Source organism: Melanostigma gelatinosum (assembly GCF_949748355.1).
Source record: "Melanostigma gelatinosum genome assembly, chromosome: 15".
Classification (NCBI taxonomy): domain Eukaryota; kingdom Metazoa; phylum Chordata; class Actinopteri; order Perciformes; family Zoarcidae; genus Melanostigma; species Melanostigma gelatinosum.
This window is the reverse complement of record NC_136648.1, coordinates 5681107-5695458: the sequence shown is the minus strand read 5'-3', so window position 1 is coordinate 5695458 and position 14352 is coordinate 5681107. Positions and strand designations below refer to the sequence as shown.

General features: G+C 43.4%; 1 protein-coding gene across 2 annotated transcripts in view; it reads right to left on the bottom strand.

Moving 5' to 3' along the window:
* agap3 (ArfGAP with GTPase domain, ankyrin repeat and PH domain 3) overlaps positions 1 to 9761 on the bottom strand; it is a 107395-nt gene extending 97634 nt beyond the window's left edge. For both annotated transcript variants that reach the window (XM_079284371.1, XM_079284372.1), the window contains exon 1: positions 8929 to 9761. In XM_079284371.1, the coding sequence (XP_079140497.1) occupies positions 8929 to 9298 (370 nt within the window). In that variant the 5' untranslated portion in view covers positions 9299 to 9761. The remainder of the gene's footprint in view (positions 1 to 8928) is intronic.
* Between the last annotated feature and the right edge of the window lie 4591 nt (positions 9762 to 14352).

The following is a 14352-nucleotide window of genomic DNA, read 5'->3' as shown; positions in this document are numbered from 1 at the left end:
TAGTTATGTTTTCAGAGTACAGTCACCTGGAACTAAAGACATGTTTTAGTGAGCTTAGAATGAGCCTTTCATATAGGGAGATGGCCCCAGGCCCGAGGAAGAGTGCCGGGATTTAAAGCAAATTTTACAAAGTGGCTTGATGTGCCACTGAGCGCCAATGCTGTATCCAGTTCTCTTTATATGTCCATGGTGGGTCCTCTTCATGGTTCTACAGTAGCCCAGAACGGACAAACCAAACACTGGCTCTAGCGAGAGTGTTTTGCTTTGTTTTTTTACGCTACCTGACGGCCACCGTACTTCTCGGCACGCTTGTGAAACTGCGGTGACGTGAGCTGCAGAGTGCAAAACCGTGGTGCCGTCAGCGACCCGTCTGACTTCTGCTGCTCCTAAAATAGTGTTATTATGGTATGGATGGCCTTTGAGTGAGGCGAACAACACTACCACGGTTTTACAATCAGCGGCTCTTGTTATGCTCAATTTTGGTTTAAAAGAATGTCGTACTTAGATTGTTTCAAAAGACTACAGTGGTGGTGTCCATACTATGGTGAATTTACACTGCATATTGTACATTAAGACAGCAATCTAAATGATTCATGTCACATCCTCTCAATTGGCCTTCTAGTTATAGCTAAATTCACAATGTGAGAAAGAGAATACAGACCATATTACATCACCACGTAACCCCAAAAATCCAGATTGTTTTCTTCTTTCTTTCATCTAAATCTAACAAAGCTTCTTAAGGATGAACAACCACAGCTCTATGTATGGTTGGGACAAGCACTTCTCTCCTTTTCTGTGTTGAAAACCCAGTGATTCAAAATGAACTGAGCTTAGAACCTCAGTGGCTCTTACCTTTAATAAAACATTCGAGCAGAACTACTCGACACAACCCATTAACAACCCTCTACTTTCTGTACAGAAGAGATTAGGGTACTCCCCGTCCCTCCACATTCAGAACAGAGGAAAAAAATGTGTTGTCCATCAATAGGAGAGAGCAAGCCTTTGTTCAATAGCACAACGGAGGACATTCTGCTGTTGAGGATAGCGTCACATTCAATAAGCCAATGCTGTGGTGCTGCAGCAGAGAGAGGACAGCAGGGCTGAGGCAGAAAAGGCAATCTGACCCCGCGGACCTCCCAGACCGAGGCAGTTTACAGCTCTCTCCAGTTCAGCTCATCTCTGCTGACCCACGGTCAAAAGTCGGGCAGCGTGTTAAAATGCATTTCAATGGGGACGGGACGAGCGTTCTCAAGCTGCAGATGACAGAAGTTTTATGGGCTGATCACAAAGCAGGGGAGTCTTTTGAGCGCTGAGGCGTGTGCAGACCCTGTTATCTGGTGAGCATCTGTTCGGGGTTTACTACCGCGCTCCCAAGAATAAACCTCCCAACGCTGACTCTCAAAGATTAAACTGGGGCCTGATACTTGGCACGCTCAACACAGAGGTGCTTCATTTGCTACAGATGGTCTTCAAGCGAATGGGAAATCAAAAAGAAGCTTTTATCAATGGCCGCTTGAGCAAGTTGACAAGGGAGCTGCGTGTCCATTTCAGGTGTTCACATTAATCCACGGTACATCACATCAGAGAGGCTCAACTGAGAGCTTGACAGGGCTGTTGTAGACCTCGGAGATGTTCGATGCGGCAAAGGAGCTTCTTCCCCCGACAGATACCGGATCATTCTCTTCTTAAACATTGATGGAACTGAAGTGAAATGCGTTTCTTCTGGGTAATCTGTGTTTGTCTTCATTTTCACAAATATTCACTGGCAGCAAAATGACAGATCCCAGAGGTCCATCAGTCTAAGATGCATCCCATTTACTTACAGTGACATCCCAAGTTCACTTCACCTTTTGTACGTCTAACACTTGGTTCCATCTTGAAAAGGCAAAACAGTATACCATAATTACATTTCTACAGTTGATTCACAGGAACAATTTTGGTACGTGGTATCAATCTCCTCATCTAACCCTCATCTAACGTTTGGAAACGAACTATCTGTACTGGCCGATATGGATCATCAATGATCCGCAAGTGGTATCAGCAGCAAAAAATGACCGGCGAATCTCTCAAAGTTATATTTGCTTCCTTTTTTTCTTTTGTGCTGATTTGATCCGAGACTCAAAACAGTAATACGATCAGAACCGTGAGTTTTATGATCTGTTGCAACCCTAACACTTTCAAAATAAAAGCCCTCGAGCGTCTTTCTGTGTTTACACAAGGCTTTTGTTCTGAAATATTTGCGGGACAGTGTGGATCGTCATTTACAAATGAGCACACACATCTTTATTTTCTTTCTGTCTGAAACAAATACAACTGACATTTATAATGAAATGAAACATGTAGAAAGAAGGGCTGTCTGTGTGGACCACCCGAGCGCAAGGAAGCGAATAGAGATGTTTAACTATCCCTTAAGAAATGTGAGGTTTTGCAGACCACTCTCCAGAATAACAGGAAGATAATTAGCCCCTACACATTTCTAAACATTGCAATTTCAGTGTTTAACCTATGTTTTCTTTGTAACTCAGTATGAAGAAAAAACGAAAAAAGAACAGGCCATAGTTGGACCTCTTCCACGCCTCACAGATGTATTTATGTAAGGCTTTATTTAGCCACAAGGTCTACAACTAGTAAATACTTACTGAGCTACTCTATAAACACCAGCATTCCACATTAACAGCAATTTATATTGACACACAGTGTACGCGACACAGCTGGTGGTATTGACTGACATTTCTAACTATATCAGTTTCTAATCCATATTCACGGATACGGTTCTGAAATATAATGAGCTCATTGTAGAGACGGCACTCGCCAGAAGTAGTAGCGGCATTTCCCCGACACAGATGGCCCACAGTGACAACTGTAAGGCCAGTTCCTCGAATCAAATTCAAACCACACACGCACACACACACGCACATCTCACCTCTAAACCGTGACAACTTATTAAAAAACCTCTGTAAAGCCGGCCTGTGTTTCATGTTTAATGAATGATTATTAATCAGGACTAGATTTCCCAACTTAAGCCTTGAATGAATCTAAAAAAGCGGACTTTACTTCTGCTACATCGTGACAGCATGCGGTCAGTGAAACGGTGTCAATTGAGATAGCTCAGGGTTTTACATCTCAGTGGTCGTGACGAAATAAATCCCGCTTCAGCAGCGATGGAAAGATGCATCATCATCACTCTCTGCTTGTGATCGGCAGACGAGCGCTCTGCTTCACTCTCATTGGCAATTGACTGCATGAGAGATGTGTGGTGCCACACAATGCCTACAGAGAGCTATACGAGGGTTCAGTCTGTGCTCTTTTTGTATCGCTCCGTGTCGTCCCTATTGCTATCTGAGCGCACAATGTCCTATTGTGCGGGCGTATTTCGTGCTTTCTCCAAATCCCAAGCACCCCTCTTGAGTAGCAGTGGATTTGGCTGACTGCCCTTGCTCTGACATTGGACTCTCTGTTGGAAATATGGAAGTCAGCGTGGTCTTTTTGCAGTTTTCCGAAACAGGGTCATTGCTCAAGATGCAACATTACATTACGGAGTAACATCACAACACTCACAACAGGCGCAAAAGGAAATCTCCTCAGGAATACACACAGGGCAGAAATCACAACCGGCTGTTGGGAAAGTGAGATGGCTAAAAAAAAGGCAGGAAGGAGTCAAACATTTACGTCATCCTGTCCATCGCCGACCTGCGTAGTTCTTGCCCTTTGCTAGACTGACAGACTGTAGGTGCTCTTGTACTTTATACTGCAATCATCCACATATATTTTCAATTACCTACAGAGCTTCCTTGAAAATCTAAAGAACATTACGCAAGTTTGATAAGAACGTGAATGATGGAAGCGATCAGAACTCCCATTGCAAAGAAAGCTATTCCCAGGACGTAGTCTTGTTAATGAAACACTCCTCCACATTGACACGAACAGCTAAAAATATAACTGGAATCACAGAACATCTCTGCAGCTGTGTCCATATCTCAGTGATCTGGATTTTCTTCTATTTACATACGCTCGAGTATTTATTCCCCTCAAATAAAATCCATGACCAAATCCTGCCTCCAACGGTTTAGAGTCAGTAAAAAACACATTTATGAATAAAAATGAGTTTGTTCCTCTGAATAAATCTGATATTTCTAACAATTAATTATGCAGCAAGGACATGATATCCAATGCCTTGCCAGATGACTGTTGGGTATTCATTAGCCCGTCGATCTGTACTAACTAGAGGTCAGCTTTTATCCAGTCATGCACAGTACAGGTTGTGCAACACTAACTGCTGTGGTGCAATCCTCAATTGTTATATGTTTTTGGCTGACAGCTATAAAAAGTTTGGTCTGCAACAACCGTTCTGCAGCATCATCAATGTCACTTCACGGTGAGGCTTAAAGATGGCCGCCGGCAAGAAGACGGGCCAGTTTAATTCTGATGATTGACCCGGGAATATCAAGAGAATAATCAGATTTAGTGGTTTATGGAAAAGGCGGAGCTACTACTCATTAGACGTGCGTCCATATAGACTATTATACTATTTATTATATACTATACACCATACATTTTTTCCCTTTTATTATTTAGGATGTATATATTAATTATTATAACAATTCTGTCCTGAAGTGCATCGTCGCCACTATGTATGAATCTCTGCTCTTCCGTTATTTATTTAGCAGCATCCTGCCGAAGTGTAAGTCAATCTGTTGGTCAGTGTGTCCGACAAGTTCCAAAAAACGACAGAATATGATTCATCACAGGATGCAGTTACAAGCGGAGTCTAAGAGCCGGTTGCTCACATGGAGAAGAAGCCCAGACCTAGAATCATTCCCAGACTAAAGGTTTAACTGACACGGCCATTAAAAGCATTTTATGGATTAGGCCAAATCGTTGTCCAGCCTGATATTGACGAAGCAACGGTTTACCACTCTGGCAACCCCCACCATCTAATCCTGGGGATTTTAGAGTCATTGTAGCATTATGTCAATGACGGTCCTCAGTCATTCAGGTCACAGATCACAGACGTTTTGTGATCTGTGACCCTGGGCCTCTAAAAGTCACCGGTTCACCGTATGTCAGTTATTTTACGGTCATTTGTTCCATCAAATCATCACAAACCGACATGACAACTTGGGGCCGCTTAGTATTCGAGTCTAGGAGCGCTGGTTGGTTTCTGGACCTCTGTGCAAAAAATACCGAAGCTGCAATCTTTTCGTGTGCTGTGTGAACTGTACCTGGTGGGAAATCGAAGGCAATGGGGGAAAAACAGCATCATGTTTTTTGCCCTGGGGCCCAGAAACAGATGCAGCGTATCCAAGCCTCTGGGAGTATTAACGAACCGTGAGTATAACAGCAAATCCACTTGAGAACCACTTTGCACTTCTTTATATTATTTGCGTTTCCTGTCATACTCACGGGTTTACCGTCAATTACACGCCTGTCTAATTTAAATCAGCTTCAGTTCTGTATTCACAAACACTGTTTTTTAAAAACGACAAGAGAATAAATGTTATTTGGAGGCACGATATGAATTGGCACGGAAACCAAGCAGCACCTTGAAAGCCAATCAGAGCAAAAGCAAAGAATGTGAGGCCAAACAAACACACAAGAGTCTGAATGGCTTGTCATCGTCATACAAAAGGTCTTATTAAATCAACAAAACGACAGGGAAACCGTCGTAATAATGGGAATTCATTTTGTGAGGGCTGTGATTTATATTCGCTCTTTCTTCAGCATTTTCAGCTAAATGCATGAGCCACTGGTTCCTTAGCAACAGACTCTGCAATGATGCAAGATTGAAGAGGAACAGCTCTGCAGCTCCAGAGTGCAGGTGAAGACAAGTCGGCCAACGTCTCCTGTTGCCGCTCTTCACAGCCTCTTGGAGTTACAGTTATTAAAGCAACTGCATCTCATCTAACAGCATGAAATAAAAAGGCACCAGAATGAATCAAAGCTAATGCAATGGGTTCTTCTGTGAGGACACCAAAATCTGTTGAGGCCGCTGACATTCCGTGTATGCTGAGAAATATCAATTCAACACCATTCGTCGTACACTTATCGTCGTGGTTTTACCCCAATGTGCTTTACAGATTCATAAATAAACAGGTACAGGGAGTGTGCTTGGCATCTCTGCTGCTGTTTTGTTGTTCAGCGGTGGATTTTTGCTTTTGGGGTTAAACATTTCCCAATGCAACATTTTGTATATAAGCCTGCAGGTGTGTACACGGTGCCACAGCAGCAACAGTTTTTGCTTTTATTCCCAAGGATACCTGGCCAAATACAGATAATGTGACATCCTATTGAGAGATTTATTATCTCAAACATCAGGTTTAGCATGCGGCGCTTCAGAATCAGAAAGCATGGGCTCTTTTCTAATCTCTGTGTTGACGTTGCACAATGACACAAGGGGGAACTGTGAGGGAAATGCCCCACAGGGACCAGTTTCTGCACCAGCAGAAGCTGCAGTCGACATTAATGCAGTCCATATGTCGGGTTTTGAGAACAATAAAAAAGGTACAGCAGCCTTCAGACATGACCCTAGCTAACGAGCTAGCTCGCTAATACTAACGATCTTTCCTGAGCTTTGTGGAAGGGCATTGTGGGAAAAGTAAATTCTGCAGCTGAAGTCGACACAAAAGCTATAGAAGGAGAATGAATCCACAATAATAAAGACGTTTTTAACACCACAACATTTATCCAAGAATGTTTATTTAATTAGTTTCCCCCAACTCTAAGCCTGAAACATATTTGTATTAGAAATGATTTGTGAATAGTGCAAGCAATTACCGTTATGTTTTAAAGTGCATCTAAGAGATAACTCACAAAAGGCTCCAGTGTTGCCTCGGCAAGATACAGAATAAAGACGTGCCTTCATCGAGAAGATTATGCAACAATCCTAAAGGCATCAGAAAAAAACGGAGACAGCACAAAAACGGACCACAAAACCCCAGCCCCAAAAACGGAGCCAGCACGAGGATGACTTTCCTTTTCCATTGATCTGACCTGTCCCAAATCTACGGACACGGCAAGACACATTTAAATCAAGGTAGATGTCAGAAATCAAGAATATAACTTGTCAATATGCAAAACAAAAAGTACAAAATATGTCCCTGTCTGCTGTGTCATTGACAGGAAGCATCCTGGAATATCCTAAAACATCAGCGTTGAATGCATATTCAGATTAGGTAAATATTGTAAAGATCATCTCTGACAATCTGTTGATAACCTGGACATTTTGGTAGGTCACCAATCTACATAAAAAAACAACATGTCAATATCGTTAAAGAGGCATTAAAGGGACAGTAGTGCTATTTGTCGGTCCACAGTGTTTTGGTGCGAGTGGCCTTGTTTTGGAGATATTGGACGTTGAGATGTCGGCCTTCTCTCGAATGTTATGTTGCTAAACGTGCCGAAACAATACTTTTGAAAAACTCAACAGCAATGTCACTTTCTAGAAATAACGACCGGGTTAGTCGAGATAATTCACAGACCTTGTTGTGATAGTTTCACGTAAGACAGGTAATAGAGTGTCGTCCCATTAGATAGGAGAGAAGACCGACATGTCTGTGGCCGATACCTCCAACACTACGCAACTCACACCGAAACAATCCAGATTGATAAAGAAGAGAAACACGTATTTTTGAATTTGGGATGAACTGTCCCTTTAAGTATTTATGTAACGTTTCCCATAAATCTCTGCAGTTGTCACAATGCCAACTCCTAAGGGCAACTGTAATTGTTTGTTAATGATAACAAAACTGCTATCTTTGTGTGAAAATTACAAAAAAAATGCCCACGTTGTACTGCCCAGTGCAGAAATACTAAACGATAACACTGTTAAAAAGATTTCCTCACATTTTGAATCTCACGCTTTCACTGCCAACTCATATATTCTGCACAAAAACGCTGGTTTCACCTTAAACTCCAATACAATTCCTCAGATTCTAGAAATATGAAACAACTGCCGGTGTATTCTGAAGGATTGCTGCTTTCAAGATAAAGTGCCACTTGATTCCTGTTCTTTGACACTTTAAATGAGGGCAACGCGACCAAAAGACAGTCTTGGAAGCAGTGGTGCAAGCGTGTACATGCAGACAGTTGCTGTAACCCTCCTCCAACCCCCCCCCCCCCCCCCCCCACATGCTGACTTTGATGGACATACGCTGACTGCTGTGTCACACCGCCACTGACTGGATACATGGGCGGATGAGAGGCAGAGAGAAACACATAAGAAACCGCAAACCATCATTTAAGACGTTCAAATCTGACATGTGCATCACCCGCACTTAGATTTTGACAAGCTGTGGTAGCTGGTTTACAGCCACTGTCATCCTCCTCCGGTCAGCTCACAACATTTGGACTTGATTTCCTGCGTGTCTGTGAAGAATAAACTCGCAGAGCGGCTTCATAACACACCCAGAGATCTCCATCATGCCGTTTCCGTGCGGCACGCTGTGCATGTGTGCCTCTGCATTGTCCAGAGCAACCATTAGTTCCATGCAACATGTGACTTGTGGCTCTGCTACACTGAGGTTCAGAAGGAAAATAAGGTCACACTGTTGTGCACGAGGAGTGAAAACAAGTGGTCCCTTTAGGAAACGGCATTAAACAGCAGAAAGGTGTTTTTAGAGCTCATTACAATCGCAGGGTGCTGCCTCCTGTGAGTGCCTTTTATTAACACTGCAGTGTCTGGGGTGGCAATCCACTCCTGGAGCAGGACTGTGAGCTGGGCTACGCCCCCAACCTTCGACCTCACAGTGTGATTGTTGACACTGCTGTGCGCCCATAACAATGTGTACATAAAAGGAAGGAAAAAGCACCCCCCCCCCCCCCCCCTCTTCAAAACAGACACACACCACCCCCCCTCCATCCCCCAACCCTCAATGAATGAGCGGCCACAACCCCCCCCCCCCCCCCAGCATGATTCCCCGAACTACTCACCTTCGATGGAGATTACATGCTCTCGGATCTGGTTCTGCAGGGCCAGGTCGTCGATGCGCTCGATCAGGTCGTAGATGGCGTAAATGTTCGGGTGGACCGACTCGAACCGGTGGATCTCTGCCCGGATGGCCGCCGAGTTGGACAAAACAAACTGCGAGCTCGCCGAGCCGGGTTGGGAAGCCTGGCCCGAAACAGTCCCCGAACCGAACTGGCCGGCCCCTGAGCTCGCGGACGATCCGGATCCGAACTGGGACGGGATGGACTGGGGCACTGGGACGGGAACCGGCGTCGGGACCGTGCCTGGAGTGGGCATGGCTGGCTGAGACTGCTGCGAGATACCGGACCCTGGGACGCTCGACTGGAAATTCATCTTGGTTTTTTTTTAGTTTTTTGGAGGGGGAGCGACTAACTCTTTTTTTTTTTTCTTTTTCTTTTTTTTTACAACTGCAACACAAATATGCAGACTACAATTTGGGATTGAAGCGATGCGAACAAAAGAAGTCCGCGCGAACTGATGGCGTGGAAAACGATCGGCGCAGAAGCATCAATAGTTGATCGCCAAATGCAACGAAACGCGGCTCTTGTTCATATTATTAAAACTTGACTGTGATTCATTTTGCGTGATTTGGCCAGATCTGTCCAGGGCCCTTCTTTCTTGTTCTCTCTCTGTGGCTTACAAACCCGCAATGCCTACCGCTCGGACACTCCTTTATGGGCTGCCCCGCTGCTGTCGGTCTAACCCGGTTTCCTCCGTCGCTCTGTTTCGCAGGAGACAATGGGCTTCGGCACGGCGCCCTGGTCCGCTGCCTTCAATGCGTTCGCTTCTGCGCTGCTGAAATGAAATCGCGTTTAGTCCTCTTTGGTCCAAGTGGTCCCTGCCCAGCGCCCTCCTCCGCATGCTGAAACGTCACCCAACACGTAAATGTACTTGAGATGGGGGAGGGTGTGATTGGATTTGGTGGAATGGGGGGGGGGGGGGGATCGCAACGTGCACATCATTATAATATAACCTACCTGACAGTTATGCAACCGCAAAATAAACTGGCTACTGCAAGATACACAAGTAGATACAGCGATTTCATTTGGAGTATCAGCAGTTGCTGTCGTCTCGATTTAAAACAATAGCCACATGCAATTCTATCACAATTGGGCCCATTCACGTGTGCATGCGCGCGCACGTGGACGCACAATATTGTCTTCTGAGGGATTTCTTTGCACCAGTGTCAAAACTGACGAGTGTGTGTCCTCTTATAACTCTGAAATACTCCGTGTTTATGTGCAACTGTATACTGTCATGGGTGGATGTCCGATTTGACACCACAGCTGGAACAACAATGCTGTTTATATTTTGCTAGAGCTTCTGTGGTCCCATCTATTTAAACACACACGTGTGTATTGCTCAATAATGGTCGTGATAAGTACCATTATCTATTCAGCAAGCCATGAAGGCAGTGATACCGTCCACATACCTGGATGTCACATTAGACCACCTTTCTCCACAACGCGCATCATTACATATCACTGTATGTTTAATAAGGCCTTACATTGAGGAATCTCATAAGAAGTGGTGTGACATGGATCATAATAGATATTCCTTCAATAAAAAAAGAAGACACAGAGCCACCTGCTGGTTTGAATGCGCATTACAACAACAGCTGTGTTAAGGCCAGAAGACTGTCCCAATCAGTCAAAGTCGTGCTGTTGGAGCAGCAGTGTGATCATGACCCAACGGAGCTGGAGCCATAAAGCACATCATTCTGTGTCTGTAACACGGCATACTCTCAGGTAAAGTGTCTCGACTCTTTGATGCAGTAAAAAAACAAAAACAAAAGAACTGTGCCAAGATGGAAAAGTTCATGCAATAAAAGTGTTTGAAATATAATTCAGGGGAGAAAAAGTGTTATAGTTCCTGAACCCTTCAGGCAGCCTGCGGCTCAGAAGCTCTTTTCTCCCACATTAATAATACAGAGTGCAATAAGCATGTTTTATTCTTCTTCTTCTCCTCCTCAGTATTTGGAAACACCGCTTTAATCTGGAGGTTAACGTTGTAGTTGTGTTTTTTTTTAAGTGTGATTTCCAAGAGACATACTTGTAGATAATTCAAAAAACACTCATCTTAGCAATTTCAAACGGCGTAATAAAGTGCCAACGGTTTCTAATGCCGTTTGAATAGTTACCATGGTTGTAACGTAATTAAACTGCTTGTGAAAGTCAGTTTATTTTCCTTTTGTATGTCTATCTACCTTCTTCTATCAAATTCATTATGTAACCAAACCTGTTGTGACAGCGGAGATGAGAACGCACATCTCTGAACAGCTGAAACATGACGCCTAACATTTTATTCTTGGGTGCAGCGGCATCGTGTCTGAGAAATGACACATTCAGCAGCAAGAACAACCTGCTGTTTTGAGGAGTATGATCATTATTTGTGGGGTTTTTCACAATTTAGCGACTCATGCTGTGTGTGCCTCTGCGTGTGATGAGGGAGATCTACTCAAATCCCCTGAGGTCACCGTTACAACGCTTTTTATTTTTTTTAAAAGTCACCGTCGACAATATGGTCAGCATCTGAAGACAGCTGACATGTATGCCTCTCTTTATGTAACAATGAAGCAACATACTGCACACCTCGTGCTGTGTGTATTATCTTCAGCCTTCTGCCTCCATCTGTTGACCAAATTTGGAACTCCCCCCCCCCCCCCTCCCTTGCGAACACATTACCACGCTCATCCTGTTGAGCTCCATCATGGCCTGTAGGTGATCTCTGCTGATGAATAAAAAGCAGCAGGAAGCCACAAGTTGAATTTGGTGGATCTCAAAACAACTTGCAATAACTCGACATACCGGATTATCTTGCAGCTTGTTGGTCTTTACTCAGAGCATCATGCTCTGCAGTTACATGGATTATGCAGTTAATTCTCAGTGTTTATTGGCACATGATAATGTTGGCACTGCTGTTATGCATTATGTAATGAGGGATGTGACACAAGATGCGCCTGCAGGGCTCTCCCTTTTTTGGCGAATGGCCGACCGAACACGTTATAACAGTAACTAGACGGTAGAACAACATGCAATCCGAGCCGTTTCTCCCACAGTTATACATATCAGACAATGTAGGATATCCAACATTTATTCAAAGAGAGTGGAGTTGAATGAGGTTCTCAAACATTCTATTTTAATACACAATGTGTCATTTACAAGTAAAAGCGCAAATAAACACCAACAGAAAAGAGAGTGACGACTGTGTGAAATTACAATAAACGCTCCATCTCATCTTTTAGTTACTTTGTTACTATCTTTTTGTTAAATTACTTACATTTAGGTTTGAGTCTGCTTCACTGAACTCCAAAATGACCTTCGTTATTTGAGCTTCATATCTCCCAACTGACTCGTTAAGTATCTTTCTCCAAATGATCTGCGAGAGCTTGTGAGAGCCGCCCCAGGACACTGGAATTCGCCATGAATACCAAAGCAGTCGACTTTCATTGACACCCAGCGAGACAAAAATGAGGGAGAGCCAACATTTATGAAACCTGTCTGAATTATTGATTCTCATCTTAGCCTGCAGAGGACTGAACCTGAATTACGAGCTGTTTTTTCCCCTCATTTTACAAACCCTCGTGGCCAAAACCCACATGTGAGTCTCTACAAAGGCCCCACTGTTCAACACGCCCGGTCACACAGCTTCACTGAAGACAAGATGGAGCCAGTGTCATTATTGTCAATGTACCCATCAACCACAGATGAGCCCAGAGAAACATCCTCTGGCAATATACAGAGGATTGCACGATTACAGGATTGCAGTACACGCTGAAGGAAGTCAAGGTGCGTTGCTATTGATCAGAAAATAAAGTTGCATGAAATGCAGCGATGGGATCAAAGGAAGAGCTCTGATGACATTAGAACTTCTCGTCCTCCCAACTGGAGCTTGGTCATCCTAATAATTCAAGTGTTTGTGATGAGTTAGAACAAAACAGGCAGTGATATCCTGCCAGCTGACCAGAAAACACACATGAATCAGGATAAATATGCAGCTGTGCCTCTCTACCCGTCACTTGACCTCTATATTGTCATGAAGTGATGCCAACACTCCCAGTAATCATACATCCATTATCTTTCCTCTCGTCTGTATATGTGGGAAGTGTTTTAATGCAATGCACCGCTGGAGGATGACGCAGCAGAATTTGTTGCATAATGACAATAGATTATTATTATTGATGATAAATCAAACAATGCTCCCTGTTGGAAACACCAGACTGACTTTCTCATCGTTCATCTCCTGCCTGCGTTCGTTTCCATCTTTCCTGATGACACTCGTCTGTCATTTGATGTTTTTAAAACTCTCTGGTTGCCACTTGCAGTTTTCTTTAAAGTGAAAATCATGACTCTATTGTGTTTGTAATTGTGTGTTTGAATTGGTTTTGCTTTTACACTGTATGTGTCGTTTCTTGTACGAATGTCTAAATGTTTAAATACAGGATTAACAAACTAAACTGTCACCCCACTTACTTTTGTGCACTTTAATGGAGTTTATTTTCAGTGAGGAAAATAAGTCTTTTCAGAACTGGTTGCGGATTGCATCTGTGTTTGTCTACAGGATATATTTGTTCCACTTCCAAGATGTACAGGCTATTCAGCGTTTGATTATAGCCGAACCTGGGAACAAATAACCAATGAGTATTGACTCAACAACGTCACGTTTTTGTTTGTCCAAGTTTGGCCAAAGCGCCCCAGAAGCTCACACAGACGTTTTGAAACTCAACACAGTTCACAGCCGAATCTAAAACATCAACAATGAGCTGAGAGGAAATTCTACGGACTATTGGACATATTGCTTGTTGCAAAGGTGTGTTAAAAGTGTCACCTTTGAAAGTCCTGAGAGCTTAACCAGAATGTAAACTTAAGCCTAATTGTTTCAGAATAGGAGGCCTTACCTCTGTTTGGGGTTTTGACTCATGTTTATAAGAGTAAAGAGGTTTAAAAGAGCGTCAGACCTTAATGGCATCGAACTGACAAATCACTATGTCGGATAACATACTGTTCATTTCTTTGTCTGAGAATAACTTTTTGGCAACCAAAGGAATACACATTTGCAAAGCCCATTTGCCATGTAATGTATTAAACGTGTCTTTATTTGGTGTTATCACAATGCCTTATGGGCATTTTGGTGTTTAGTCAGCTCCATCAAATGTGCAAAGCTCAGTTTGTGAAGGGTTTAATCAACCCTTTATGGAAGTTATTTCTTTACACAACGGCAGGGATTTGAACCCTGATCCTCGTAAAGAGCTGTTTCCTATTTACATTGTTGGACTGCCGCTCATGTTACATCATGAGGTTATTTTCTGTGGGTTTTAGTGACCTCTTGTACGGTGACTTTGTGTACTGCACAAGAGTCCACTGTAGGTAGCAAATACGAGCCTTTCT